The sequence below is a fragment of the Pollicipes pollicipes genome, unplaced genomic scaffold (genome assembly GCF_011947565.3).
Source record: "Pollicipes pollicipes isolate AB1234 unplaced genomic scaffold, Ppol_2.1 Scaffold_2555;HRSCAF=2994_pilon_pilon_pilon, whole genome shotgun sequence".
NCBI lineage: Eukaryota > Metazoa > Arthropoda > Thecostraca > Pollicipedomorpha > Pollicipedidae > Pollicipes > Pollicipes pollicipes.
Window position 1 is genome coordinate 37,674,258 of NW_023596136.1, and position 27,159 is coordinate 37,701,416.

Consider the following 27,159-nt stretch of genomic DNA (forward strand, 5'->3'; position numbering starts at 1 on the left):
AAAACATCGCTGAGCCTCTCACCGGGATGCGACTCACCACTGGCCTCACTGGAATGGGGCCCGTCATCTGGACCAACTTCATATAAGAATGCTGGGACGCTGGATTCTAAAAGGCTAGATACGAGTCCAGGGAGGTCGACATGTGGCACGGAAGACCATGCAGGACGTCGTAAATGGCGTAGGCGGCAAGCCCAGAATTAACAGACATCGGCAGGGTACGTTTCTTTACTAAAAAAAACACGGTTGCAGAAGCTCCAACCCGGTAGTTGGACGCGGTTCCACGTGCCGCCGTCGTGTTGACCTCGCGTAGGACCCGCCCCGCCCGGCGCCCGGGCGGCGGGAGGCCCCGCCCCCTCGGCGGCGGCACCAATGGCGACTGCGGCCCTCTTCTCCGCCGCCGCCGACGCGACGCTGCCCCAGTCGCCAAGCGTGAGGCACGCCCGGGCGGCGGAGGGGTGCGATGAGAAGTGACCCTGCTCGCCCCGGTCGCCAGCACGTCAACAGGCGCAGTGACGTCAGAGGCGGTGATGGCCAGCGGCCGGGCCGCGGTCGCCAGTGGCCGGCCGGACGGCGCTGATGTGGGGTGAGTGGGCGGCACGTGGCGGCGGCGCGGGAGCCGTGCGGCAGGTAAGTCTCCCCGCTGTCGCCCGCTACGGTGCGGCGGAGGCAGCACTGCAGCGACCAGCGCCGATGTGGAGCGCTGTTGATGAGTTATATGGTTAAGGAATGGAAGTGGTTACGCATTTGGTGCACGTGCTAGGCTTGTTGCTGCTGGCTCAATAAACCCCGGAGTGATGTCATGATTCCGCGAGTAACTGCGCGCAGGTGTAGTTACCGTGGCGAAATGTGGCAAACAGACTGTTATTATGACATGTGGTTTAAAAAGGACCTGCCACATCGCGATGTAAATATGTGAGGGACGGCCAAACCCGACACACATTGACACCAAACGCAAAAAGCCAAGCCCGAAACATTATGATTCGTGATCATAAGCACAGCTTGGGTCGCCAAATGCTGTCAATACAACAATGTCTATTCTGTCATGTCGTTAAACGTTCACCCTCTTAAAGGGGATGGGCGGGTGAGTGGAATTGTCTGAGGTTTTTGGAGGATACCGCTCTGACATGCTAATAAATTTTGCCCGAATTTTCAGTAACTTATGGGGCGTCAATTGCCCGTGTTTTGACGCTAAAAGGTGCTCCTTACCTGTCTACGTTTGGAGCAGCGGCGGTTTTTAGGAACACTGCACGGCGATCTGCAGCCTGTACAGAGCGGCCGGACGGCAACCAACGATTTCGTGGAAATTTTACCAACACCGCTGCATTGAGATAGCCATATATTACAAAGGTACGTTGAAAACACTTAAAATATGCATTAGCGTACTCAAAATTGATCATGGAACACGTCTGTTTAATTTTTCGTCACCGCAAGGAATGGTCTCGTAGGTATGATTTGAAAAGCCGAAAAAGTGCGATCTTTGGAAGATTCCACGTTTGACCTGCCTGCATGGAGTCAGTTGTTGCCCTTATAACACAAACTAGTGATATATTGAAGGCCATTGATTCAGCATGAGAACTGTGAACTCAGAATGCAGAAAAATTACGAGTTAAAGACATTTCTTGCTTACATGAAGCCATGGCGGTGCTTGGCATTTCGAGACGGAGGTTTGCTATTCAGTTGGGGGCCTTAGCCGGCCCCCCCCCCACACTTTTACTCTAGTCCCCGCTCAGCTTTAAGAAGAAAGTGGGCCAAATCCGTGGATCAGCGCGTTTTTTTGGCCATTTTAGGGATAGGTTTCATAATTTTCACTTCTCAGCCGCAAACCCATGCTGCGAAATTGCGCCCATTTTCGGTGTTTTCGACATCGGGATGTGACCGCTTCAAACGGCCAAAAGCAGTTTGCGGGATAAGAGCCCTGCACATATTGGAATGGGCATTGCGGAGTGAAAATCGATGGCACCGAACACCCCATCACCATCATCACCAACAGCCCGTGCGCGTTGAAGGGATCGTGCAGAGTTTGAACACATTCCGTGAAGCCTTCCCTGGTGAAACTCCATGACCAGTTAGACGTAATAAAAGCACGGGTAAGTGCCACTGAAGTGACAACAAGATATAAGAAAACAAAATAATTGATAACTTTTAAGCCCTAAGTATTGGACGCAAAATGACCTTGCCCGTCGACACGCTCCAATATCATGACCAAAGTCCTTAGTGCGCAGCGCTAGTTCCGGCACAGCACTAGGCAATTTGCTTTTTTCGTGGGCCTAGATGTCGTTTATGGAATGCGCAATCTTAGCATATACAAGTAGGAATTTCAATGGGTCGGGGGGAGGGGGGCTTGTGTGTTTTTGGGAAGCGCCGAAACTCATGAGCCTTACCCATCCTATCGTCCAGACACATTTGGTCCAGGATGTCGTCCACTTTATTCTGTGGCTATAATTTGGACTTGCCAAAAGAAGTCATTCAGCTCATGGTTGTTTTGGTATTATGATTTCAAGGTTCTTGTGTTTTTGGACTTGCTAGAACTAGTCATTCAGCTCCTGGTTTTTGGTATTATGGTTTCAAGGTTCTTATGTTAAGTTAACGAACTTTAATGTACCAGGTACCAGGAAGTCCTGGGTGAAAAGCGTGGTAATGCTAAACAGCGGTTATATTGACCGTACTCAATACTTCGAGCTGCGTTCATCCTGAAGAGTCCATCCTTTCAGCATGAGCCCAGGACAGCAGACGGGCGTTGGCATCTTAGTCACGTGTCTTAATAGGCATTTCATGGCTCCTGAGAATGCGTCTCGATGATTTTGTATCTTGTGTTGGTTTAAACACAAGCTATTTGCTGGGCAAAAACCAACCACAGTTTGGTCACAGCACCTTTCTGTCATAGTGGATATCGCACATGCAAAAAAACGATGCTTCTTCGAGGCTGCAGGAAGGCTGCAATTTTGAGCAGCCTTTCGACTGGTTTCGGAAGTGCTCACAGGGCTCGCGACAATACTTCATTTGAATGGTGTGATGTCAATGTTGCAGGAATATCGAAATTTGATTATTAAAACTTCCGATTGCAATCAAACAATACTTTGCAACACCATCTACGACCTTTTACGAAATTTTACTTTGACTTCTCATGAGTTTTTGGCAGAACCTTCATTTTGGAACCATATCGTCTTTATTTCCGAGATGCACCAAAGCCCAGGCGCACTGCAAAATGTACCACACCTTTCCGCTCGAGATACACCTAATTCCAGGGGCACCACAGCATCCGGTCTGTACCCATTTGACGAAATCCTTGATAGGCCCATTCGACAATGGAGTACCAAAACCATTATGTCGAGGCACCATGCTGCTTATTTTCGAGATGCACAAAGTGGACGATTTGGAGCGCACCGGGGCCTCCATTTTTAAGGAAAACCACTTTTTATTTGTTTTCCACCCGGACCAAATCCTCGATTGACTGCTACGGGAAAGAGGCACAGAAAACATTAATTGCACAAAAGTACCGCTTAAAGAGGCACCAAATTCCAGGGACACCACAAAGAGCTTCAAAATATTCATTTTCAACAGATCACAAATTTCAGGGTTGTCACCGCAATGTTAGTACCGATCTATCAACGAAACCTGGGATGGGCTCATTCGGCGATGGATCACCTAAACCTTTCATTGTAGGGCAACATCATTTTTTTTTCGACAGGCTCGAAATGTAAGCGGGTAATTTAAAGCCGACCCCAACATCTTTATCTGCAAGGGACACCAAAATCAGGGGCCACACAACTTCTGTGTGCCATCCGCTCTTGCAATATCTTAGGTCAGCCGCTCCGGCGAAGAGATCGGGGTCCGATCGGAGGGTTCCAAGGACAGGCCGGGGGCATGCGAAGGGAGCCCGGTCAGAAGGCCGGAACCCTCAAAAGTCAGGACCCCGGTCAGAAGGCCGGAACCCTCAAAAGTCAGGTCCCGGTCAGAAGGCCGGAACCCTCAAAAGTCAGGACCCTGGTCAGAAGGCCGGAACCCTCAAAAGTCAGGACCCCGGTCAGAAGGCCGGAACCCTCAAAAGTCGGTCGGAGGGCCTCTCGGACCGGTCGCGGGCCTCGGGGACATTGAGAGACACTCGATGTCAGTCAGGTGACGGAGGCCACGAATATCGAACAGTCGGTTCCGCACTGGTCTGGACCCTGGGGCCCCCTTTCCCAGTCAAGGACAGGGCAAGGGTCTGCAAATGTTTATCAGAAACCTCTTGCATTAGTTATGCTCCTAGGACCGCGGGGGGGGGGGGGCTGTTGTGCTGGTCAGGGGCCCACAGTGCCTAACAGAGGACCCCGTGTTGACAATGAGCCCAAAGTCAGTCACGGGCACATTTGTTGAACAGGGACAGAAGCGGGACCCCAATGTCAAAAAGCTTCTTGCGTTGGTCAAGAGCTTCTTGACAATGAAACGAGACGTGAGCAAAGACGATACCAGGGTTTGCATTCGCAATACGACGGTGACTTACATCAGTCAGAGGTCCTAGTACCAAACAAGGGGCCCTCCGCACTGTTTTAACCAAGGGCGGACAAGCCGAGTTGGTCTCTCGGCGCCAATCATTAGACTGCCTGCGCCGATTAAGGATCCTTTTGCGTCGGTAGCAGTCTCTGCGTCGATCCTGTGCCAGACGCCCAGATCGGAGGGCCCGCCGGATCGGGGACGGGACCTGTGTATGGTGTTCCCTCTGAGGGTCTCCGGACCGATCAGGGCGCCCCGGCCCCCGTGTCGCTAGAATAGTAGTTGCTAGATACCCGAGGCTGGGACGGAAAGACCCTTCAGCTCTTGACCAGGAATCTTCACCTGTGCTATTGGGAAGTGGATTCTCTGAACGGAATTAGCGAGAGCAACACGAGGAATTGAGATTACGTCATTGTGTCATGAGTGCGTGGCTTTTTACGCGCTAACCTGTTCCGGGTATTTATCTTAAAATCGCTAATGTAAGATCTTCGGCCTAGGATACGTTTTGCACGAGTACATCAGTGGTTTTCCTTGACGAGCATGCATTGGACGTATAATGCAAATTTTGAACCCTGTCTCGACCTGCGCTAGTGTAAAATTTGCGAGCGCATTAAAATCCTTGTAACAATACCCCGAGAAATTCTGGCAACGTCGCTGACTGTAAGCGTTTTATCAAAAGGATTGAATGGATAAATGCTAAGTGAATGGCGTCCCCGGTTAATTTGATGCAAATTGGAGTCTCTTAAGTCCTGGTTTATTTCAACTAAGTTAATTCTAAATGCAAGCAGAAACGTATGTTCTGGTAGTTTTCGGACCATTTTTCAGGCGGAGTTTCCATATCTAAAACAGGAAAATAACCTCTCGAAAAACGGCTGAAAACGCTGGCTCGTTTTTTTTACAAAAACAAATATACGATTTGCATTGGACGATACCTAGAGTAAGATTTACCACAGTTGAGAACATTGTGAGTGCAACAACAAGACTAGCAGTAGAGTATTTCCGTAATGGAACGAATCTAAAAAATATGGGCAGGGCTGAAGTTGCTCCGCCGATACGCTCACATGCAGCTGATAATGTACATACAGATGTACATACATATAATGATGCATATATATATATATATATATATATATATATATATATATATATATATATATATATATATATGGTCTTGATGCCTAAACAAGTCGTTCCGCTCTGGTAACAGAAAGTTCTTATTAATCGAGCTGATTATTGTGCCTTAAACTTGAATGGCCAGAGGATGGAAAGTTGAACAAGAAACACAGTTATATACATGGTTAATGGCGGCGCGTTTAGGCCACTTTAAAGGTGTGAAACTCTGCATGATAAATACGCATTCGCCATAACAAAACTGCGCGTGCCTGTCGACCTTTGTGGTTGGATGCTGGCGTCACCAAACAAATACGGCCGCAAAAGTTCCAGACAGATGAGATGACGGCATATTCTTGCCGGCGGCGTTGCGGCCGAGCGGTTAACGATTTCGGCTCACACTTGAGAGGCCCGTGTTTGAACCGTGGCTGCGCCATGGCCCCGAGCGTTTATATGACACCGGCGGCCCCTGGCGCTCCAAAAAAGGGTGTGCGACGACGTGCGTGGCGTTTCCTCCTGAGGCGCTTCCATCGCAGCAACCACTAGTTGTGTTTTCCGACGAATTTTCATCTCTGAATATAAAATGATTTGCGTGGCAGCGCAGAGTGTACCTAATATGCCCCTTTTGTAATCTGTGGAATTCCTATAGTTCATATAGTTATATAGTTTAGTTATATAGTTTATATAGTATTCCTATAGTTAATTCCTATAGCTCGAGTCACATTCCTCGCTAAGTATTTTATACAGCTCCGTACTCTTTCAATGCATTCAAAACATGCAGCACAAGATTTGGTTAGCCGCTTCTGCGTTAAAGCATTCACCGCGGGGCCCGATTCCCCGCAGTGCTGGCCGTTTCTACCAGGATGAGAGACAGGCATCGCCATAAAGTCTCAGTCGCATCGTACGGCCTCAATGAGACACGACCATTCACCGCGGGGTCCAATTCTCCACAGTTCTGGTCCTTTCTACCAGGCTGGGAGACAGGCATCGCCATGAAGTCCCAGTAGCATCGTACAGCCCCAATGAGACACAACCATTCACTGTAAGGTTTGCCACCTTTAAAATGTAGCTTTCTGCTGGTTTCGCTGTACGTAGGATGGCGTTGGCCAGTCAGTGGTGTCGTGTTGTGTCTAAATTTGATGGTAGTTCGCAGCCAACTTACTCGTTTTGCCATATATGCCCCGAAATATGGATGGAAGAATCTGTCAGTCTTGAGAAAAAGATGACTGTGCGCCAAATGCATAGCTGTCTATCTAAGTTTAGACCTCTACAGTGCGCAGAGAACAATAGTCTCCGGATTAGAACACAAGGACCTGGAAATGAAGTGGCCGAAGTCCGGGGAAATTTTGTGAGGGGATCAAGTTCCAGGGGACACTGCACTGAAGCGTGGCACCTTCCTCGACGGAATCCTGGATCCGTCTCTATTCGTACGCCTTATATATATATATACATATATTTCTTGATACGTAAACATAACGTTGAATTTGCAATATCGTTTCATTTTACGATTTTTCATACAGAGTGTTAAATTGTCTTTACTTCAAAGAAGTGATGTAGTATGGATGATCAGTTTCCACGTTGTGGAGGCCCAGCCCAATAGTACGGGGGCACAGCCCAATATTGCGTGGGCCCAGCCCAGTACTGGGACCCAGCTCAATATTTAGGGGAGGGATATGACCTCCCCAAAGAGATACAAGATTTCTCTCTGGTGGTGTACTTCTCATGCAACTGGAAAATTCTAACCCTCCCCCACACTTGTGCTCCAGCCAACAAACTGAGAGTGAAGAGGGTCAAATCTGAGAAGAAATCACTTTGTTGGCGTGTTGTGGGGACAGGTGCTGGCATGTTTTGCCGTTAAGCCCACACCCTTTCTCAACGAATTTGACAACATTACGCCCATGCCTACAAGGAAGGCATTTACAGTGAGTGTTTCTCATTTGTATGGGGGTTTCAAACTGGAATTGCCACCTGGAAGACCATTCGGTGCAGTTCACAGCCCTGCCCTTCTGAAGACTTAAATCCCTCTGGTTTCTGAGCTACACGCTCGCGGAGATGTGCAGACTATTTCGAGGAGACTTCCAAGGTCACCCAGGCATTCATAAAGTCATGAAAACGTCATTCAAATCCGCAAACAATGCGGCAAACATTGCCAAGAAAAATATAATTGCCGAGTCGACCATATCTGACATTCATCAGCACGATTTTCCGATATGACAGCCGTCAATTGACTCTCAATCAAATTGTGCAAGGTACGATGATGTAATCAAACAATGACGTATCAAAGAGTGTATTTACCAAACTGAAAAACTGCGTTGTCGAGAGCAGTCTTTTTTACGTTGAAGTATACCAGTATCTGTAATTGAGCTTCGGATCTGGAAAAAGTGCATTCATGTGTGATCACCAGATCACTTAATGGGATCCGGAACCACCCGGATTAGACCGGACCGGATCCTGAAGATCTTATCCATGAAGCGCTCTATTGCACCATACCCATGATTAAGCGTGAATCGCTTTAAGTTAAACAAGACATAATGAATGGTTAGAAAGACAATTAATTGTAAGGTAAAGTAAAAAGAAACTAATGGAGTAAAAAATCAGTAACTGAAAACGTCTTAAAGAAACACCGGTAAGCTTTTTGACCATGAAGTGACATGTTATAAGCGAACATTAAACACTGCGTATTTTACAGGCACGGCGGAACCTGAGAAGAGTTTTTAGTACGGGAGCAACTAACTGTGGGCAGGCATATGTTCCATGTTCTCGTGTCAGGGTGTCCGTCATATGACAAGGGAAGTCAGCGCGCTCTTAAGCCCAGACCATCATTATCATCATCATTATGCTCTTGTGTCTCGATTGTCATTCCCATAAATCGGGCGAAATTGGTATTGGGAGTAGTGACGATATGCTGGAAGCAGTGAGTGGTAGTGGACAGCTCGCATTATGGCTGAATCAATGGTACTTATCTGCTTGCACACCACACTATCATTAATATCATCAGTCTTATCTCCATATTTAATGACAACCGAAATGATATGAGAGGCAAACGCGCGTCCATAGCACGTACGCTTGCGTTCATGCACTCGTGCGTTCGTGTACACGTGCGTTCATGTTTACGTGCGTTAGTGTGTGCGTGTGCGACGTCTGGGATTATTCTTCACACACCTTATGCATGCGTGTAGCATGCACTTTTACTGTACTACAGATCGCATTGGAAAGCGGTTCGGAATGTCAAATTCGAATGATCTCCACACGCCGGTGGAGTGGTCGCCGGAAAACGCTTGTTTAAAACTGTTTCGCAGGTTTACAGTCCCCTCGCACAATAGTACCAGCCAAGACTTGCTATAGCGATACTACATTGTGGCTATAGTGCATCGTTTGTTGTTCTTGCTGAACGAAATCACATCTTTGTCATCGACAACACGGTTAACGCAGCCCCAGAACGAGTTATTCCTGCATTGCGATAAACATGTGGAGTTCACAAAAGCGCACGCTCTCCAGGCACCAGCGATCAACGCCTCACACACAGCGATGCTGACCGCGATTATTTGAGATGCTTGAGTGCACCGGACTGATATAGTTCGCGTAATCGACGATGTATTTATCTCCTCATCCTCAACGACACCCATAAAGCGGCTGATACATACAGTCTGTCCCGCTTGTGGTCCTTTACTCGCTGTCCCACACGTGCAGCGCTCCCCCTCCCCGCCGCCCAATAAAGTCATTACGGTATTAGCGCCGATCTGCGTGGGGCAATGCGCGGACGGGCCGGAAGTGTCCCCGTCCGCCGGCCCGGTGAGGTGCTAATCCGCGGAACCCGTCCGGCCGTCCCCTTCCGGAAGTCATTGGTACGGAGGTGGCGCGCTCCTCTCGCGCGGTGCCGAGCTCGGCGGCGGCGGCGGCGGCGGCACGGAAGCGCCAGTGTCCGCGGTCAGTTGGCACGGAGGGTGCGCGAGCGAGGCAGGCCTGGTGTCGGCGCGCGGCAGCGGCAGCGGTCGCCATCTTCGGCGAGTGCACGCGGCGGAGTGGTCACCGCTGTGGTCTCGTGAGTGGGAGTGTGCTGTGGGTGCTGCTGTCGGCGCACGAACGGCGGCGGCGGAGACTGCGCACGCGAGAGGTCATCAGTGAAGACTGCGCACGCGAGCAGTCGGCGGCGAAGACTGCGCACGCGAGAGGTCAGCAGTGAAGACTGCGCACGCGAGCAGTCGGCGGCGAAGACTGCGCACGCGAGAGGTCAGCAGTGAAGACTGCGCACGCGAGCAGTCGGCGGCGAAGACTGCGCACGCGAGAGGTCAGCAGTGAAGACTGCGCATGCGAGCGGTCGGCGGCAGAGGCCACGCGGGCCACCGGTCAGCCGTGGCAACGCGCGCGAGCGGCGGCCAGTGCGCCGGCCGCCAGGCGAGGCCTGTGGGCTCTGAGAGCACGGCAGTACATGAGACTCCGTACCCAGGGAGACTCTAGACGTACCCGAGACAACGCTAGCGCCGCCCGCCGCCGTGGAGCCGGCCTCGACCGAGTACTGCCCGCGCCGCGGCTCTGGCGGCAGCAGGTGTGCGCCGGACGGGTCATGGATGGAGGGCCCTCGCCAGGCTGCGCGGAGTCGACCGCGGCGTGGATCGACGATATCCGCCTGGAGGACCTGTCGACGCCGGGCAGCAGCGGCGCCGGCGCGAGCCTGCTCTGGCGCGAGGACTCCAGGGAGTCAGAAGATGGGCTCTCGCCGGTCAGGTAAGGCGGCTGCGGTGACTGAGTTGGCCGGACGCCGCTCACTCAGCTTGGATCTGGATGACAGATGAGGGGAAGTCATAGTCTTAGTCATAGTTACAGCCATTTTATAATTCTTCCACGCGGTGGTTATAACGAATCCAATCCAATTACGAACACAACGCTGCAAAACAAAGGACAAAACACCGCGAAATGAAAGAGCAAGGACAAAACGCAGGTGCCATCCAAAACGCTGCCAGTCGGCACCTTGGCAGCCGCGTCATCCGGCCGCCGTGGCACGGGTGCTACGCGACGACACACGGGCGCGACAAACACACATGTCCGATATAGCTAGGGGACGCTGGCTGCGGAGAAGGGCTTTCTGCGCCTGTACACAGTTGTAGCGGCGCACCATCTCCCCTACCCTTGTTCAGCCAAGCACTTGTAGAGGAAGGGGGGAGAGGAGGTTGCGCGGCCCGGGCCGTCTGACCCGGGGGGGGGGGGGGAATGTCGTCAGCGGTCTGGTGATGCAGCCATAGCAGCACTAGAGAGTGAGGCGCAGATAGACGCTGACGTCCAGTGGGGACGCAGCGGCCTTTGAACGTGCTGAAACGACGGAACTGGGACGTGCCGCACTGTCACATGGACCAAAATCGGGGCACCGCGTGGTGAGAATACCGGGTTTCACTGGTGGCGACGCTCGTCTGGCGGTAATGTCTTCTGTTCCGCTCTTCAAGAGCCTAGAGTGCAGTGCGAGGGAGCGATTTTTTGTGTGCCCAGTTCTTTACTTTCCTCATAGTCTGCGATCTACAGCTTTGCATCAACGAGAGCGCCGGCTACTAAAACGGCAAAATCGACTTTCTTTTCCAATTCACGTTTTATCGTTCACCTAATAATTAATTGACTAACGAACACAACGCACTGCCCGGTATGCTGAACCATATGTTTTCAGGCCGTTATTGGTGCGGCTGGTTTCAGATAACGGCAATCTGGTTGATGGGGGACACATGAGGCGACCAGGATCGGATTGGCTCGAACCTGATCCCCGATTTTGATGGGATGAGGAGTATCAGGATGATCCTCAGGATGATCAGAATGATCTCCAATGTGATGAGGAGCATCGGCTGCCACATAGACATCACAGTAACTAGGAGACCTGCGTAGGAACCGGAATGTCATCGGAATCGGCATCGTTTCCGCAGTCACGACCTTTCGGAACTCGGATTCTGGCGGCGAACAAATGGCTTGAAATTGAACTCGCCACATTAAAAAAACTTAAGCTCAATTCGGGCCTCAGTCCAAATTTGACTTGTTTTAAGGCAAGGCTTCAGCCTGAGTGATCCTGCATCGGACTGAAAGTGAACGTTCCTGTCCTCGTTATTGAAATTTTGACTTCGACAGTTTCTTTCTGTCAGATCGAGGGTGAACTGGGACACTGGACCAATACGAGGCATACAATGTATGACTTTCTTGCACCCATTTCCTGTCAAATGTTCTACGCTGTCTTGACATTCCCATGTTTCGGTCATCAGCTAACTTCAAGACCAATGCAGCATTAATATTATTCAGACCCCGCCTGAGGTCACACACACACACACATACCAGGTGTCGGCGTAGTGTCGTGAGTCATAAGACCGGCGGACAAGATGGAGAACGGGGTGCGCGATCCCTGTCGGACAACGACTAACGATCCCCAGACTCGGATTCATGTGATGCGGAATGAGTCGAAATCGGCCCCCGCTCTTTGAAGCGCCATGATTTCAAAATGCCGCGGCATGACTCAAAAAATCAATCCGCAAGTTGTGTATTTGTCCTGTTCATCTGCTTGGGGAAGCGGATGCGTTGACCACAGTGGTGACGTCGTGGGTATGAGCAAGTTCGGGCTCAGACTCACTGAGCTCTGATTCAGACTCTGGGTTATGTTGCCATGACTCAGACCGGGGTTGTGAACTGAGCCTTTTGTAGCATAAACGGACGTTAGGTACGAATTCACCAGGAACACGCGCGTAGTACCGTACGACGACGGGTGAAGGGTGGAGACGTGTGAGCAGTCCGATGACAATAAGAAACGAATGACAGGCGTCACCAGATGTACTTGAGAACCAATCCGAATATATTTTAGTTCGTACATTGGAATGTCCACAATTCGCGAGTTCAACGAGGGAGGAAGTAAGCTGTCAAATATGTCGCTCGCGTCACGATACGACTGCTTTTTTTAGCAAATTGGATGCTTTTAGCTGGGTCCTATTTGACCAATATCCTGACCAATATATTTGCAAGGCTCCTGACTATTCCATCTATGAAATCATGCCTTTTCTGTTTACATTTTTGGGGCTGCTTGAACCATTAAAGCTCTTTGTGTCACTATTTACGTTCTTTGCTGTGACATAAACATTTTGCCCACAAATGTAATATACGCAAACACTGCAAATAAGCAAAAATTCTGACAAAAACTGAATTTTTCTGTGCATATCGGTGGCATTGCACTGAACTATGCGCCTGTGTAATTTTCATGACCAAGTATCCTGGTGTGGGCGACAAGGCGTTGCAGCCGATTCAGACGAGTTTCGAGAGCAGTTTCTCAGGTAATTTTGCGGTCTTCGTCTGGCAAATCATGGGTCAGACAGTGCTAGTACTGTCAGTCATTTGTAGACGCTACACTTTCTTGCACGCTGAAATTATTTTCCACGCCTTTATCTGCTCCAGTTGCTAAGATCAGACACCAGTCGTTAAAAAACTACAATACGAGAGCGGATTCATTACATTTACTCTGTCATGTGCTCAGTCAGATGGGCATCTTGCTCAAATTTACGCTCATTCTCGTCAGATCCAGATGCTTGAACTATACCAAGGCCATATATATAGGCCAATACGATGCATCCGCTCTCTCCACTGCCGTTGACACGACGCCAACAGGGTTGTGTCACTGAGAAGATAAGCTGCCGAGAGCGATGCCTAGTTGGTTTCGGCATGTATTCTCTTCCTCTAAAATCTGTTATTTCCTATGTTTGTCGAATAGGCAGGTGGAGTTTAATTTATATGGGAATGATGCAACACAGCCACGTCTTACCAGACAACCGTAGGACAGATGTGTCGTGATCATTGCAGCATATTCCTTAAAGAATCGTGCGACTTTTAACTAAAAATTGCAGGGTCGTGCGATCATTTGTCGTAAAGATACACATCAAGCTGGAACTCAACCGATTGAATACGAAACTGGAAAAAAAATTCCGGTCTTCGTCTGGTAAATCATGGGGCGGACAGTGCTAGTGCTGTCAGTCATTTGTCGACGCTACGCTTTCCTGTTACCCCGGGACGAAGGTCTCGCCATTGAACGAAAATAGGAAAAGACGAAATTCACGTCAGATGAAGACAAAAACATGCCGCCGACCCTGAGCTACGTGCTCAGCAAAGGCCACTGCCTCCTTATATCCAGTCGCTGCTCATTTGGCCAGCACACAGACCTCCGGTAGCCGGTAGCAGGCGCTTCTAACGCTGACGGCCGCCTTTGTTGCAGCGTGCACTCCGCGGAGGCGACGGAACCACGCCTGTCGCTGCCGCGGCCCGACACCCCGGGCCAGATGGGGTCACAAGGCCACGCGCCGCCGCCCGACGCCCACGACCCGGAGCAGGCGGAGGTCGACGAGAAGGTCCAGGTCATGCTAGCCCACTACCTGGGCCAGTGCTGTCGTGAGCAGGTAGGGTGCCGGTGCTTACAGGCGCGGGGAGGGGGGGGGGGGGGATGGGGCTCTCGAGTCCTGGGTGCGAGCGCCATGAATGCTTGACATCTTGAATACGTAATCGTGTTCGTGACTGGGATAAGGCGATTGCAATTACACCCGCATGACCTGCAGGCGTCCGACTCCTTTGCGATTAGATGTGATGGTTTTGGACTTGGTGTCGTAAAAATGCGAGCGACCCGCGAGCTGTGGACTTCCTTTTGACATTTGATTTGCCCGGCGAACTTTGCTGCTGATCTTTTTGACGGGAGGTAGCATCCTGCCGGTAGCGTTGGAACCTCTGAGCAAATGTCATGGGCTTTTAGCGTGACGCTGGGCGTCGAACCACTTCAGTCATTGTGCTCTCCGTCCGCAATAGCAGCTCAAACGCAGCAAACTGGGACCCATTTCTAGCTTAACTCGACTTTGACCGCTGGATTTAGCTGACTTATGGTGTATTTGCGGCGCACCAAAGATGCTCCGTTCTACGTGACGTAACGAAGATTCTTTGCCGGACGCGCATAATCTTTTTCGCGATTCGATCGGAGTGAGACGAAAATGGCGCAACGCATGATATTATAAAGCGGCCCATTTGCGTGCCCAGAGCCGACTACGAGTGATAGAAGGTGTTATTAACCTCATAAACAGCGTAATTTGCAGTTTTTATTCTTGTTGGAGCACTCAGAGTATCAGCAGACAAAAATCTTGCGTCTTTGCAGTTATTGTCACGATAGTCATCAAGCTGTAAAGAGAAAACGTCGCGCTGCCAACACTTCCGGTAAAGAATCACGTGACGTCGTGTAGAGCATTCTTAGTGCACTGCGAATGCATCCTTGGGTGCCGTCACCGGACCCGAGTGGTTCCGCCATCTTGGCGCACCTGTTTTTGCCGTCGGCGGCATTGATGGCGCGCCCACGTGGACCGCTCAGCTGACTCAGCTCGCAGCCCGCCGCCGCCCACAAATCGCCCTTTGTTCTTCTGGTGTTTGTCAGTCAGACTGCGAGATTGCCGTTGGTTTGCGGTCACTCGCAGAATGCGCTCAGTGCTTGCAGACACATTCGACAGAACGGTCTTGTTACGCAAGGTGGACTTGACAGCCCTGTCATATAGGACATATGTTGACAGCCCGGTCCTCCCCGGAGAAAGAAGAAGTGAGAATTCGAGCTGAACGTGAGATCATGTCCCGTCTCCTCTCGCTAAATACTGAGGCCACCGTAGACGCGGTCTAGTGGATTCTTGTGTGGTTATGTGGCCTACTGTTACTGTCACGTTGTCTGCACCGACCACTTTTTTATTATCAGCTGAATTACAGGGCAATGTCATGTACCAAGAACCCCCCCCCCCCACATATATATATATATATATATATATATATATATATATATATATATATATATATATATATGTATATGTGTGTGTGTGTGCGTGTATATACGTGCTGTTGGTCGTCGCCGATGCATCAACTACACATCGGGTTCTTAATCTAACCATCAAAAGTCTGGTTTATTTTGAACAATATACACTATCCACCAAACATAGCTTTTGCGATGCTAGGAAATCACGGCTGGCTCCGAACTTCATCTTTCATTGGAGGAGCTGCTTCTGTTGTCACAGACGTACCTACCACCCGTGACGGGCTGGACAAGCCTTGATTCCGAGGATGACACTCTACATCACTCTCTTGCAGGCGGCCCCATAAACAGACCTTAAAAGCTCATGAATAGCAGGCTTGAGCTGCAGCAGCGGGCTGAGCATGCTCTTGGTCATGCTGTCATGACTGTTGTTCGCGCAGCCTCACGGGGCAACCTTCTGGGCGCGGCTTTCCAATGGGTCTCTGAGTGTGAGCGAGAAGAGGGCAAGTGGACCCCCACAGCAGCTTATATTGCTTCTCCTCCAAAACTTTGCCTACAGCACCTCCCCAGTTTGGATAAGGAGAAGCTTGCAGTTCTAAAAAAGTGGTCTGGAGTGGCGATGTAGGCCGATTCTTGCGGGCCAGGAGGGTCATAGGAGAGCAGAGCACGAGAACTAATTCTAGCGGGAAGTGATCACAACATTGATGAGCGATGCGTAGTTCAGAAAACAATTGTCCTGGGTTAGACCGCTTTAAGTCGAAGAGCAGAGATGAGGTTGTATGTGTTTCGATTCGAAATTAATAAAAAAAGACTGGTCAGCACAGGTTGACTTGAAATTAGTGCTGACATTTTCCTTTGTTCAGCAAGCAGCGGGATGGAGGCATTGGTTTTTTTTTAACTGGGGCTTGGACGCTCAGGCCATCCAGTCCACACCAACATAATCTCTCGAAAAGAGACAATTTGGTAATGGGTGCCGCTTGGCCAGGGCAGTTGGTGCGCCCTGAAGCCCAAATCACCATCATCAGCCCATTGATGTCCTTGCTCAGCGCGCCCTAACGCACAAATCATCATCATCATCATCAGCCCATTGATGTCCTGGCTCATATCTGTCTGCCATGTTAAATGCAAGCCTTAACAAATATTTAGCGACGAAGGGTGCAAGTGACTGTTCCTGACAGTCTACAGAAATCCAAGCTTATTTTATGGTGTTTATCTACGTAGAAACGTTTTATGCGAGTTCGTCAAGCATTTCTACGTAACGATCAGGAATGCCTAGTTATCTGCCGGCAATCTGCGCAAAAATGATGGTGACCACGTGCTCTTTCGTTATTACACCACCACCAGTCCGTCATACGGACTATATGGCGTGCACGCACGCCATAAACTGCTTGGATTGTATGACGTCATCCGCCTGGGGACTGGGCGGGGAGGGCGGGCACCGGAAGGGCTGGCGTGGATAGCCTCTTAGCGTAGCATGATGTGGAAGTCGCTACTGGAAAAGACTGTAATTCTTACGATGTTTTATATGCCATGCTTTGGAGGCACGCATTCTCAAGATTCTTCACATGACATGTTTTTGATGCACGCAATTCTTAAGATACTTTATATGACATGCTTTGGAGGCACGCATTGCCAGATCCATACCACAAGTGCGTCGTATACGTGGTTCAAACCTATCCGCGGTCCCTTGCAGTACCCCTAGTAGTTACATGGTTGTCATGCTCTGTCTTGTACACGGTGCAACTTTTAGAAAAAAACATATATCTTATATGTTTGCTTTTATGTCTCAAATCGCATGATGAGCGCAAGACGTGACTGCAATGTGCAGCACATCATGCTTTCACTTGGCCCCAAACGATGCAGATGACTCCAAAAACAAGGGCCTGGAGCCAGCCGCCTGTGGTGGATCACTTTTCTTTCAAAGCCTGCCACAATACACGCATCATAGAAACGCTCAACACGTGCGGGGAGTGCGAGGAAAAGCAGTAACAAAATAATGCCCACTGCGCCCCCCACCACATTTTGCAGCATCTCAACGTGTTCCTGCCAAAAATCTGTGTGCATACACAGTGTTCGTGATGTAGGACTGCACGAATGAATCTGCGATCTTCAGTCTATCTCAAAATACAGTGTGAGTGCGACGTACAAACCTGCGTTAGTTTTCCTTGCATGCGCTTCTATACTACCCACGCATATCAATACTCTGTTAAACACAACAAAGTCGTGGCGGTGTGACGAGCTTTGTAGGAACTGCAAGAAAAAAAAACGCTTGGGGAGGGCATAACCTGCTCTCCTCATGCACGCTAAATGGTTACGTCACGGTGTCGGTTTGCGGAAATGCGCCTGGTTCGGCACGCGGTATGCCGGTTTGAGGAACTGCGCCTGGTTCGGCACGCGGTATGCCGGTTTGAGGAACTGCGCCCGGTTCGGCACGCGGTATGCCGGAGGTGGCCGGGTGGAGTGAGTGGCAGTAAGCGGCGGCGATTGCACCCAGGAACATTGGTGTACTTCAGCGACCAGTCGGTACCTTCTTAAATCGATGTTCTGTTCTCGTAATGGCAGTCTACGTTTAGCGTATTTTCATCGTCATGATCATCGTCGAGCACCTACTTCTATGTCCATGCCTGGTCTCATGTGACGCCGTTCTGAGTGCTCGTGGGGACTTTGCCAGCTTTGAATGGTTTTTCAGCGGCTATGAGCTGTTTTTGCACCTGCCCCTCCCTGTCTCTTCTTCTGAACGGCTCAGAAATGGCGAACCCGACCATTATTTATAATGTTGGATGTCCCTACCTGAGTAGGAGATGCAAATAATTAAGACCATGGTCACCCTAGAACGCAGGGTCATGACATCATAACGATCACTTATTTTCTTGGAAGCCGGATGAAGTCTAGCACCCATTCATCCCGTGGTATGCCATGCCGTGAGGAATTAGAGCGATTCTTGTGGGTTTTCATGCAATGACCTCAGCCTGAATACCAGAGTGGACAACATATTTGCCCCTCTGGGCCACGGATGCGAATAACCTCAGGTGACCTGCGTTACCCCTGTATGGTCGTTATGGTGCCGCATGGCAATTTTTGTGGCACTGGTTTACATGGAAGATACCCGATAACAGCTCGCTTACAGCGACCTTGTTCTGACATGCTTCAATTAAGGCGAGAAAAAGCAACGGGGGCAACATTTCCTTCCCTATAGCTGGTATTGATATATATTTATATACATATATATATATATTTATATACATATATATATATATATATATATAACTGATAACTAGATCCATCCATCCCACGCTAGCTTGATCCTGAGCCACTTTTCCCCGCCACTTTTCCGTTCTTTCTTTGCTCGTCAATAACGACAGTTTCTGAGAAATTGGCGCACGGATGAGTTCTTGACAAATGAGACGGCTCTGGATGGGTATGCTTTCGGTTCTTTTGGAGTCATCTCAATAAAAAGACCACAGTTGTTGCTCATCTCAGTGGACGTTGCAACCATATAAGTGGATTGCCACATAAAGGCCGTGCCTGCTGGAACAGTGCACCTTCGTGCACAGCTCGTGCACCATAGTCTGGACGGCTTCGCTGTTCTCATCAGCGATCTTTCTTACGGCCCGTTTGATGGCGCTGCCTCAGCATTCGCCCCGACTTGGCTTCCCATTCATTCGCATAGACCTCTTGCTGGAGCATAAGCTGCAGGTTTCGATGAGCTGGGGGTCTGGTGTAAAGGACTTCGGCCGCCGCCAGCTTTTTGTGTTGTGTGCTGTCTCGTGGCTCAACATGGTTCATTACACGATAAACAGCGCATCGGCTTGCTTTCATTATCAAAACATGGTGTGCGTTGGCCGGGTTTTCATCTGGCAACACGTAATGAATTACAGATCGCCCAGCAACCGCAGCGTGCTTCGGGCATAATCGGCCCATGTCAGGGCTGGCCATATAAAAAGTCACCATCGGGCGATGTTTTGAAATAAATGTGACTAGGTCCTCCATCATTTACTCCATCTCGTAAACTTCCTTGTCCGCCGTTGCCTTGCTGAGGATGAGCACTGATTCTTACAGGCCCCCTTGGCTCAAAGCGAGCCACGCCGTTTTTTCCGAGGAAACATGGATTTGAACAAAACACGACATTGCTTGGCTTCTTGACGCTGCCTGAAGTGTAGTTGAGTACATGTCTAGGCACTCGGGAGTGGTCTGAAATGAAATGACCTCCGTCCTTTATTTTGACTGAAATTCTCCTACAGGTCTTGAAAAGCACGATTAGCTTATTCACTTGGGATTTGACACGGCTGTCTTGCACTTGAGTGTTTTGGCGGCCATTTGCCTCTTCCGATATTTTCTCCGGCACACCTCGATGATGTTAATGACGTTTCTGCGATTTCATACTTTTTTGGCCCCCTTGTAGGTACTGACCTGTTAGCGACATATCTCCGATTTCGTACGTTTTGGACGCCTTGCTGAAACTGACCTTCTCATTGCTCAACATGTACGGCATGAGTGGCTGTCGCTTATCAGGGCATCTTCACAGAAATTCATCCGCTACCAACTTTTTTGTTGCGCTGCCGCGGGACTCAACATGATTTATTATACGATAAACGGTGCATCGGCTCGCCTCCATTAAAAAAAACGAAGAACGATGCATGCTTTTCCCATCTCTTTTAATTATTCATGAAAATAGCAATGGTCTTTCGCACGTCTACACATTTGAGCACGCCATGGCCAATGCAACACCGTAAAGTGCTCACGTATGAAAACGAAATGCAGTAAACGATGCGCCAGCACGTTTGGTTTTCACGCGTCGAACATTTTCACGTTTTGTGGAACGCTTTTCACGTTTTCATGTGTGCTTCGCCAGGTTTCCCATTTAGAGTTCTGCTGATATCAAATAAACGTGTCACGCATTCAATCGCTTTAGCAATACACGTCCAAAACTTGTCTCCTTTTGTTAGCTGTCTCATTTGTCTCGAGTGGACGGAATCTGACGGCTTCCCAGATGAACGTGAGCTGGACTTGTGCCCTGCCGCAGGTGGGCTAGAGCCAGGGGATCTCTGGCTCCACGTGGACAGGCCATGGCCTTCCCCTGTGCCGCATTTGAACCGACCACTGACCTGCAGACTGAATTCTGGCACCTGAGCTATCCTGAAGCCTGACGCTATTCCTCGCCCCAGGGCACCAAAAGGCACATCCCCTCCCATCCTCGGGGTGAGCTGAACTCTGATGCCGCGCCTGCCACACTTACCACATATACTGGTACATTTACATGGTACTGTTACATGTGCATGTACAACATGTACGCATGTACGCTGACGCTCTGCCCTGAGCTGCCTGCCAGTGGACTAAGCCCTGTACCGCCCGCCCCCAGGTGGACGTACTCTGACGCTCTGCCCTGAGCTGCCTCCCAGTGGAAAAGCCCTGTACCGCCCCCTGCACCTGTACCGCCCCCTGTACCTGTACCGCCCGTCCCCAGGTGGACTGCCTTCTGAAGGTGTCACTGGAGCGTCGCGACTTCCGCCGTCTGTCCGCCATCTTGGGCCAGGTCTCCATGAAGGAGGGCGCCGGCGGTGCCTCGCAGACGGTTCATCGGGCGCGCGTGCACGCCGCCTTCCAACGCGGCGACTTCAAGCAGGTGTACCAGGTGCTGGAGAGCCAGCCGTTCGACGCCAAGTACCACAGCGAGCTGCAGCACCTGTGGTACCAGTCGCGCTACGCCGAGCAGCGCCGACTTCGGAACAAGCCGCTGGGTGAGCCCCCCCCCCCCCCCCCCCCCCCACCGCATCCCGGAGCCGAGGAAGGAAGGAGCCACCACTCCCCTCAACACCCCGGAGCCGAGGTGACCTAGATGCTCCCCTTGATGCCACACTGAATGTGGTGATTTCCAACCGATGTAAGCATGACTCGCGGAGAGGTAAGATATTTAAGGACTTGCGAAATGCTCCCCTTGATACCACACTGAATGTGGTGATTTCCAACCGATGTAAGCATGACTCGCGGAGAGGTAGGATATTTAAGGACTTGCGACCGTGAGCACGGCTTCCAGATGTTCAGTATTAGCAGTGCAGCCAGTTCCCACTTGGCAAAGCCGCTTAATCAGTATCACCTGGTATACTGATGTCGGCTGTCGTCAGAATAAGGTCTCCCTGCTGGAACTGGGTTTTGGCAAATATGGTCAAAGGTAGCCATGATACCAAAATGAACTTGAAGGTGGATAGGTTTGGATTATAGTTCGTTCATTTTCCATGTCGATGGAACTCCGCGCAAAAGGGTGCTGCTGTAGAAGCCGTTGATGAGAGTAGTTATTATGTCGCTTAATTTCATCAGGTTGCCTCGAAACGCAAACATGGCAAAATCATGTTTATGACCTATTCTAGACAAGTCGTAGCAGTTTTAAAATGTTCTTGAAACGACGCGGAACGGTGGTTGATGATACAAATGAGGAGCGCCTTCAAACATAGGGCATTGTTAACCTCGCAATGATTTCTCCACAGGAGCGGTTGACCACTACCGGATCCGGAAAAAGTACCCGCTACCAAGAACAATTTGGGATGGAGAAGAATTGGTGTACTGCTTCAAGGAGAGGGATAGGAAAATGCTGCGGGACTTCTACACGGTGAGTTATACCACTACGCTGGTGAAATCGTTAAAATTGTGGATCAAGCGGTATGGCTGGAATGGTGTGCTGTTCCTACTGCACACACACATAATGCTCATTTTATGGTTAGTATACTGGCAGAAGGAGTAAAGATTTGGTAGCATTCTGTAACTGATTGTTCGTCGTGACAGAGTAGAATTCTTAAAATTTACTGAAAAACAGCACCTTTGCGGCCAGATTTTAATGAGTAACATGCTTGCGTCTTTCCAAAGATGAACCGCTACCCGACGCCGGCGGAGAAGAGGGAGCTGGCCCAGCAGACGAAGCTCAGCACCACCCAGGTCTCCAACTGGTTCAAGAACCGGCGGCAGCGTGACAAGACGCAGAGCAGGGAGCACCCCCAGAACATGACCCCTATCAAGAGGTACGAAACGGGGTTCCCAGGGACAAGGAGAGAGCACAGAGCAGGGGGCACCCCCAGAACATGACGCAACCCCCCATCAAGGGGTACGACACGGGGTGCTTAGAGACAAGGAGAGAGCACATGAGCAGAGAGCACCCCTAGAACATGACCTCCGTCAAGAGGTACGGTACGGGATACCCAGGGGCAAGGAGGTAGAGTACAGAGTAGGAAACACCACCAGAACATGACAGGACCCCCATCAAGAGGCACGACACAGGGTGCACAGGGGCAAGGAGAGAGCACGGACGGGGCACGACATCAGCCACAGGGCATCCAACCTGAAAACACCGAGTGTAGGGGCCAGCAGGCACCGACTCCTGACGCCTGTCCTCATAAGTGCGACGAAAAGCAGGCAGTTCCTGTCATGAACACCCAACGAAGCATCGCTTGCGCTCTCACCCGCCGCACCGCGCCCGCCCTGCAAGAACCCTTGGCATGAGCGAGAGTGAATGATCTATGCCCTGAGTTCACCAGCTCGCTCGCTGTGGGGCTCATCGTCGGAAGAGAGTCACGGCGGCAGTCTCGCCCTGCCCGCCGTGGTGTCAGGATGTTCGGGGCCCCTGTGTCAGAGCACAGCTCCCCGCTGTCTGTCGCTGTCGTGCTATTCCCCGCGCTCGCTGTGTACCATGTGTCCCTGTCCGCCTGCCTTCCTCGCGTCCGAGTGCGCGATGTGAGCGCCTCCGCTCAATACGGAATTCTCCGACGCAGCACAGCTCCATTGTGTCTGCGTTTGACTGCATCGGTGTTTGAGTTGTTCATTGTGCTGTGCAATGTGTCCGATTGTTCGAGCGTGCCCGTTTCTGGCCGGGCTCTCCGTTGTCCGCTGTCTGCTGTCTGCAAAGACCTGCCCTTGAGTCGCGCTCCAATGTGTCCGGTTGTCCGTTGTGTCCGGTCGTCCGCTGTGTCCAGCTGTCCCGTACTCTTGTCTCCGAGCTCGGCGCCGCTGTGTCCGCTGTCTTCCGTATGTCCTGTCTGCTGTCCGTTCATCGCGGTGTCGGGGCTGGTGCCTGTGTCTGAGCTGGGCCACGTGCCCTGTGGCCGAGCCGGCCCGTGTCCGCGGTGTCCGAGCCGGACCGTGTCCCCTGTGTCCGAGCCGAGCAATTTCCCATGTGTCCAAGCCGGGGCACGTCCCCTGTGTCCGAGCTGGGCCATGACCCCTGTGTCCGAGCCGGGCCACGTCCCCTGTGTCCGAACCGGCCCTCGTCGCGTGTCGGAGCCGGGCCATGTCCCCCGTGTTCGAGCCAGGCCGTTTCCCCTGTATCCGAGCCGGGCCGTGTCCCCGGTGTCGGAGCCGGGCCGTGTCCCCGGTGTCTGAGCCGGGCCGTGTCCCCTGTGCCGGGCCGTGTCCCCGTTGTCTGAGCCGGGCCGTGTCCCCTGTGCCGGGCCGTGTCCCCTGTATCCGAGCCGTGCCGCGTCCCCGGTGTCCGCCGCACCCACCGTCGGCTCTCTGCGCCGCCCAGCCGCCGGGCAACACTCGCGGGCCAGCCTCAGTCAGTCCTGGAGTGCTCTCAGGCTCCGATACCAGAAATATTAGCCGACCGCGCCATCGCCGCCGAAACAAAGGCGTCTCGGGTGCGGTGGAGGCGCCGCCGGCGTCCGACCGGCCCCAGATGCTTGCGACAAACCACGGACGCGGCTGGCAGAGGTACCCGGGATCGATTACCAGCTGCCTGTGACGTCATAACGTCCTAGAGGAGGCAATTATTTGACGTTGATGTGGGCTGTTCTGTTCTGATGGTATGAGACATATGCTCCGGGAGAGATAAAGGGCCGTTCTTGACCTTCGGTATGTCCTGGGAGAGATGAAGGACTGTTTTTGACCTTGAACGGGTCTGAGTCTCATGCCGAGTCGTTGGAGGGAGGCTTGGAGATCGCATGTACATCCTTCCCAAGCATCCTCCTTGGCATTTTAGTTACATCCTGTCGGCACACCGTCTATGGACCCTATACCAAAATTGAGCATTATTGTGCCCGCGAATCCAATCATGCATGTAACCTCTCCACCATCCTATCTTACAGAAGTATTTGAAACTGTCTTGTGCTGCATTGCTGCCTTTTTTCCTTTTACACTAATGTAGGAGTAAATTAAAAACCAACGCATGCAGAAAGCGCCATCACTTGATCAGTTTAGCGACTGATTCAGTAAAATTAAGTATCGAGTGTTCATTGTGCTTGTAATCAAACACGTTTTCTGAAGCACGAACTAGCATTGGCAAACATCTGCCCGACGTTTGTTTTTGCCGCCGATACTCGCGCCTCTCCTCCCCTCATCCCGTCCAAGCGCCTCCCAAGTGCCGCTTCTCCCCCAAGTTCGGCGCGGTAACCCGATATGTTTGCCCATATAAACCACGCCCGGCCGGCGGCGGGTAACAGATCCGGCGGGGCTACAAGGCGGCGCTGTGTGCGGCGGCCGGCGACGGCGCAGGTCACCGCCAGGGGTCGGGTCACGGCTCATCGCCGCCAATCCATCAGCGCGCGCGGGACGGCGTCGACTCCGATGTCACAGGGACCGCGGCGCGCGGCGCGAGAGAAATGCCGCAGTGGAGCCGCGCTCGCCGCAGGTGGCGGTGCTGTCCTCGCCCTGCCCGCCCGTCCGTCCGTCCCGGTGTCGGCGGTCGCCGCCGTCGGATCGCGCAAGCGGGAGTCAGCCACCGCCGCTGATGCCCGTCATGCAGAAGAAGGCGGAGTAGTTTGGACGGCGCTTTCAAAAGCTGCACGTCTCCGCGCTCACAGCACTGGGTGAAAGGTCAGGCGCCCATTGGCTGGCTCTGAGCCTGACTTGCGTATAATTGGACGAAGGCGGATTTTCAACCTAAGCGATCCGCCCCGTCGAAGTATGCTCCGAGAGGACTTCCGCCCATTACTGAGTTTCATGAATACAGTTGTGGCCAGAGGAGGAGGGGGGGGGGGGGGGTCGGGGTCGGCACAGGGACGTAGCCAATAGGAGGTGTGCAAAACAGGCAGACTGTTAAAGGATCATTCGAAAGCATTGCTCATGTAGGCTCTGGCCAGTCGTCATGCTGTCGAGCTGTTCTTCTAGCATGACTAACTCAACAGCAGAATAATTCCTTGCCATCATTGGAAAGAAACTAACCGTGAAGTCAAATTCAAAGCAGCATATTTGGTGATTCGAGCCAGACACTGAACTGCGAGTGGCTGCCGCTGTCTGCGTGCTTTGAACGGGCTCAGGATTGCAGTTTTGTGACCACTCTTCTGTGCGTCCCCTCCTGCTAAACCCATCATGCTGCTCCCTTCTCGGCACTCTTAGTACGCTAGCAGCGCCCTTGTCATCCGACGCGCAATGTATCCGCTTCGTCGGAGAGTTGCTCCATATTACAGGCTGCATTATATTCGAACAGTGTACATATTTGAGTACCTTTATGTGGAATGAAATATGTGTGAATTATATTGCACTTAATTACATCACAATTTTATTGTATAATGCTCAAATTGTACACTACTTTTATGTTGTATACTTTCTTATGTTGTATCTGCTACAGATTAGAGATACCGCAAGTTCTCATCCCTACCGTGAGTGGAGAAGAACACTTGTTGCGATATTGACAAATGACGTGTTCAGGACGTTTGTATTCATACGGCATTGGGTTTGCTGACAACTATTTTATTGCGATAGCATAAATTGCCTCGGGTGGGTCGATTCCATCGTTGAGTTCTGTATTTACGACGAGCCCCAGTGCTCGTCGTTCACTCAAATTGTCATAGTCATCCGATAATATCGAGGCTTCGCCCTCGGATGCTGCCTCCATTATGATAAGCGCTGTACGTTAGGTTGGACAGAAAAGTAAATGAAGAAACATGAATGAGTCCAGTCACTACAAAGCAGTACGACACATGTTCCAATGCCTTCGGCCAGGTCCGCAGTTCCTTGTGCTGTAACAAGCTTGGTCATCTGTGCTTGCATTGGCACAACATACAGAGTTAACCGTCGCATTGCAGACATGGATCGATTAAGTAGTTTCTCCGTTAGATTACCAGGAAGTCATGCGAGTTGACGGTGGTGTTCGCTTTTCGTGGGGTCCAGGTCAAAAACACCCTAAAACTCGAAAAAAACGCACAACAAAACTCTCAAAACGGGAATCAAACACCTTGTCCACATTTTCTTCGTTCAGCAAACATCGAGCGGTCGAAAGAGAACAAAACAAGCCGAGTGCAAAGCAGGGTGGACCGTTACGCTCAGCGCCAGCGCCGCATCGAACTCCAGTCATCACCGCATCAACGTCCCGCTGCCTGCCCAGCCAGCCGGGCCGGACTGCGCCTGCTCGGTGACGACATCATGCAGCTTTGATGGCCGGATCCGTTGTGTGCGGGGACCCCCCTACGCTCCAGTAGCCGCGCCGGCCTGAGCGGCCGGCCGCCGGCGTCCCCGCGCGGTCGGGTCAGCACGCTCGGGTCCCGGCGCGGTCGGGTCAGCACGCTGGGGTCCCAGCGCGGCCGGGTCAGCACGCTGGGGTCCCGGTGCGGCCGGGTCGGCACGCTCGGGTCCCGGCGCGGTCGGGTCAGCACGCTGGGGTCCCAGCGCGGCCGGGTCAGCACGCTGGGGTCCCGGTGCGGCCGGGTCAGCACGCTGGGGCCCCGGTGCGGCCGGGTCGGCACGCTGGGGTCCCGGTGCGGCCGGGTCAGCACGCTGGGGCCCCGGCAGCCCCCGCGTCGGCGCCGGCGTCGCCCGCGACGCCGGCGGGGAGGGCCTCTCCCCTCGCTGCGTCAGGCCAATCTGGTGGTTAGCGAAACCGGACA

At 51.7% G+C, this 27,159-nt stretch overlaps 1 protein-coding gene across 1 annotated transcript in view; it reads left to right on the forward strand.

Annotated features, from left to right (window-relative positions):
- Window positions 1–440: 440 nt before the first annotated feature.
- LOC119100926 (homeobox protein SIX6) overlaps window positions 441–27,159 on the forward strand; it is a 30,151-nt gene continuing 3,432 nt past the window's right edge. Inside the window, exons 1-5 of the mRNA XM_037224135.1 lie at window positions 441–583; window positions 13,802–13,982; window positions 20,820–21,093; window positions 21,838–21,959; window positions 22,214–22,365. Of these exons, the coding sequence (XP_037080030.1) occupies window positions 528–583; window positions 13,802–13,982; window positions 20,820–21,093; window positions 21,838–21,959; window positions 22,214–22,365 (785 nt within the window). The 5' untranslated portion in view covers window positions 441–527. The remainder of the gene's footprint in view (window positions 584–13,801; window positions 13,983–20,819; window positions 21,094–21,837; window positions 21,960–22,213; window positions 22,366–27,159) is intronic.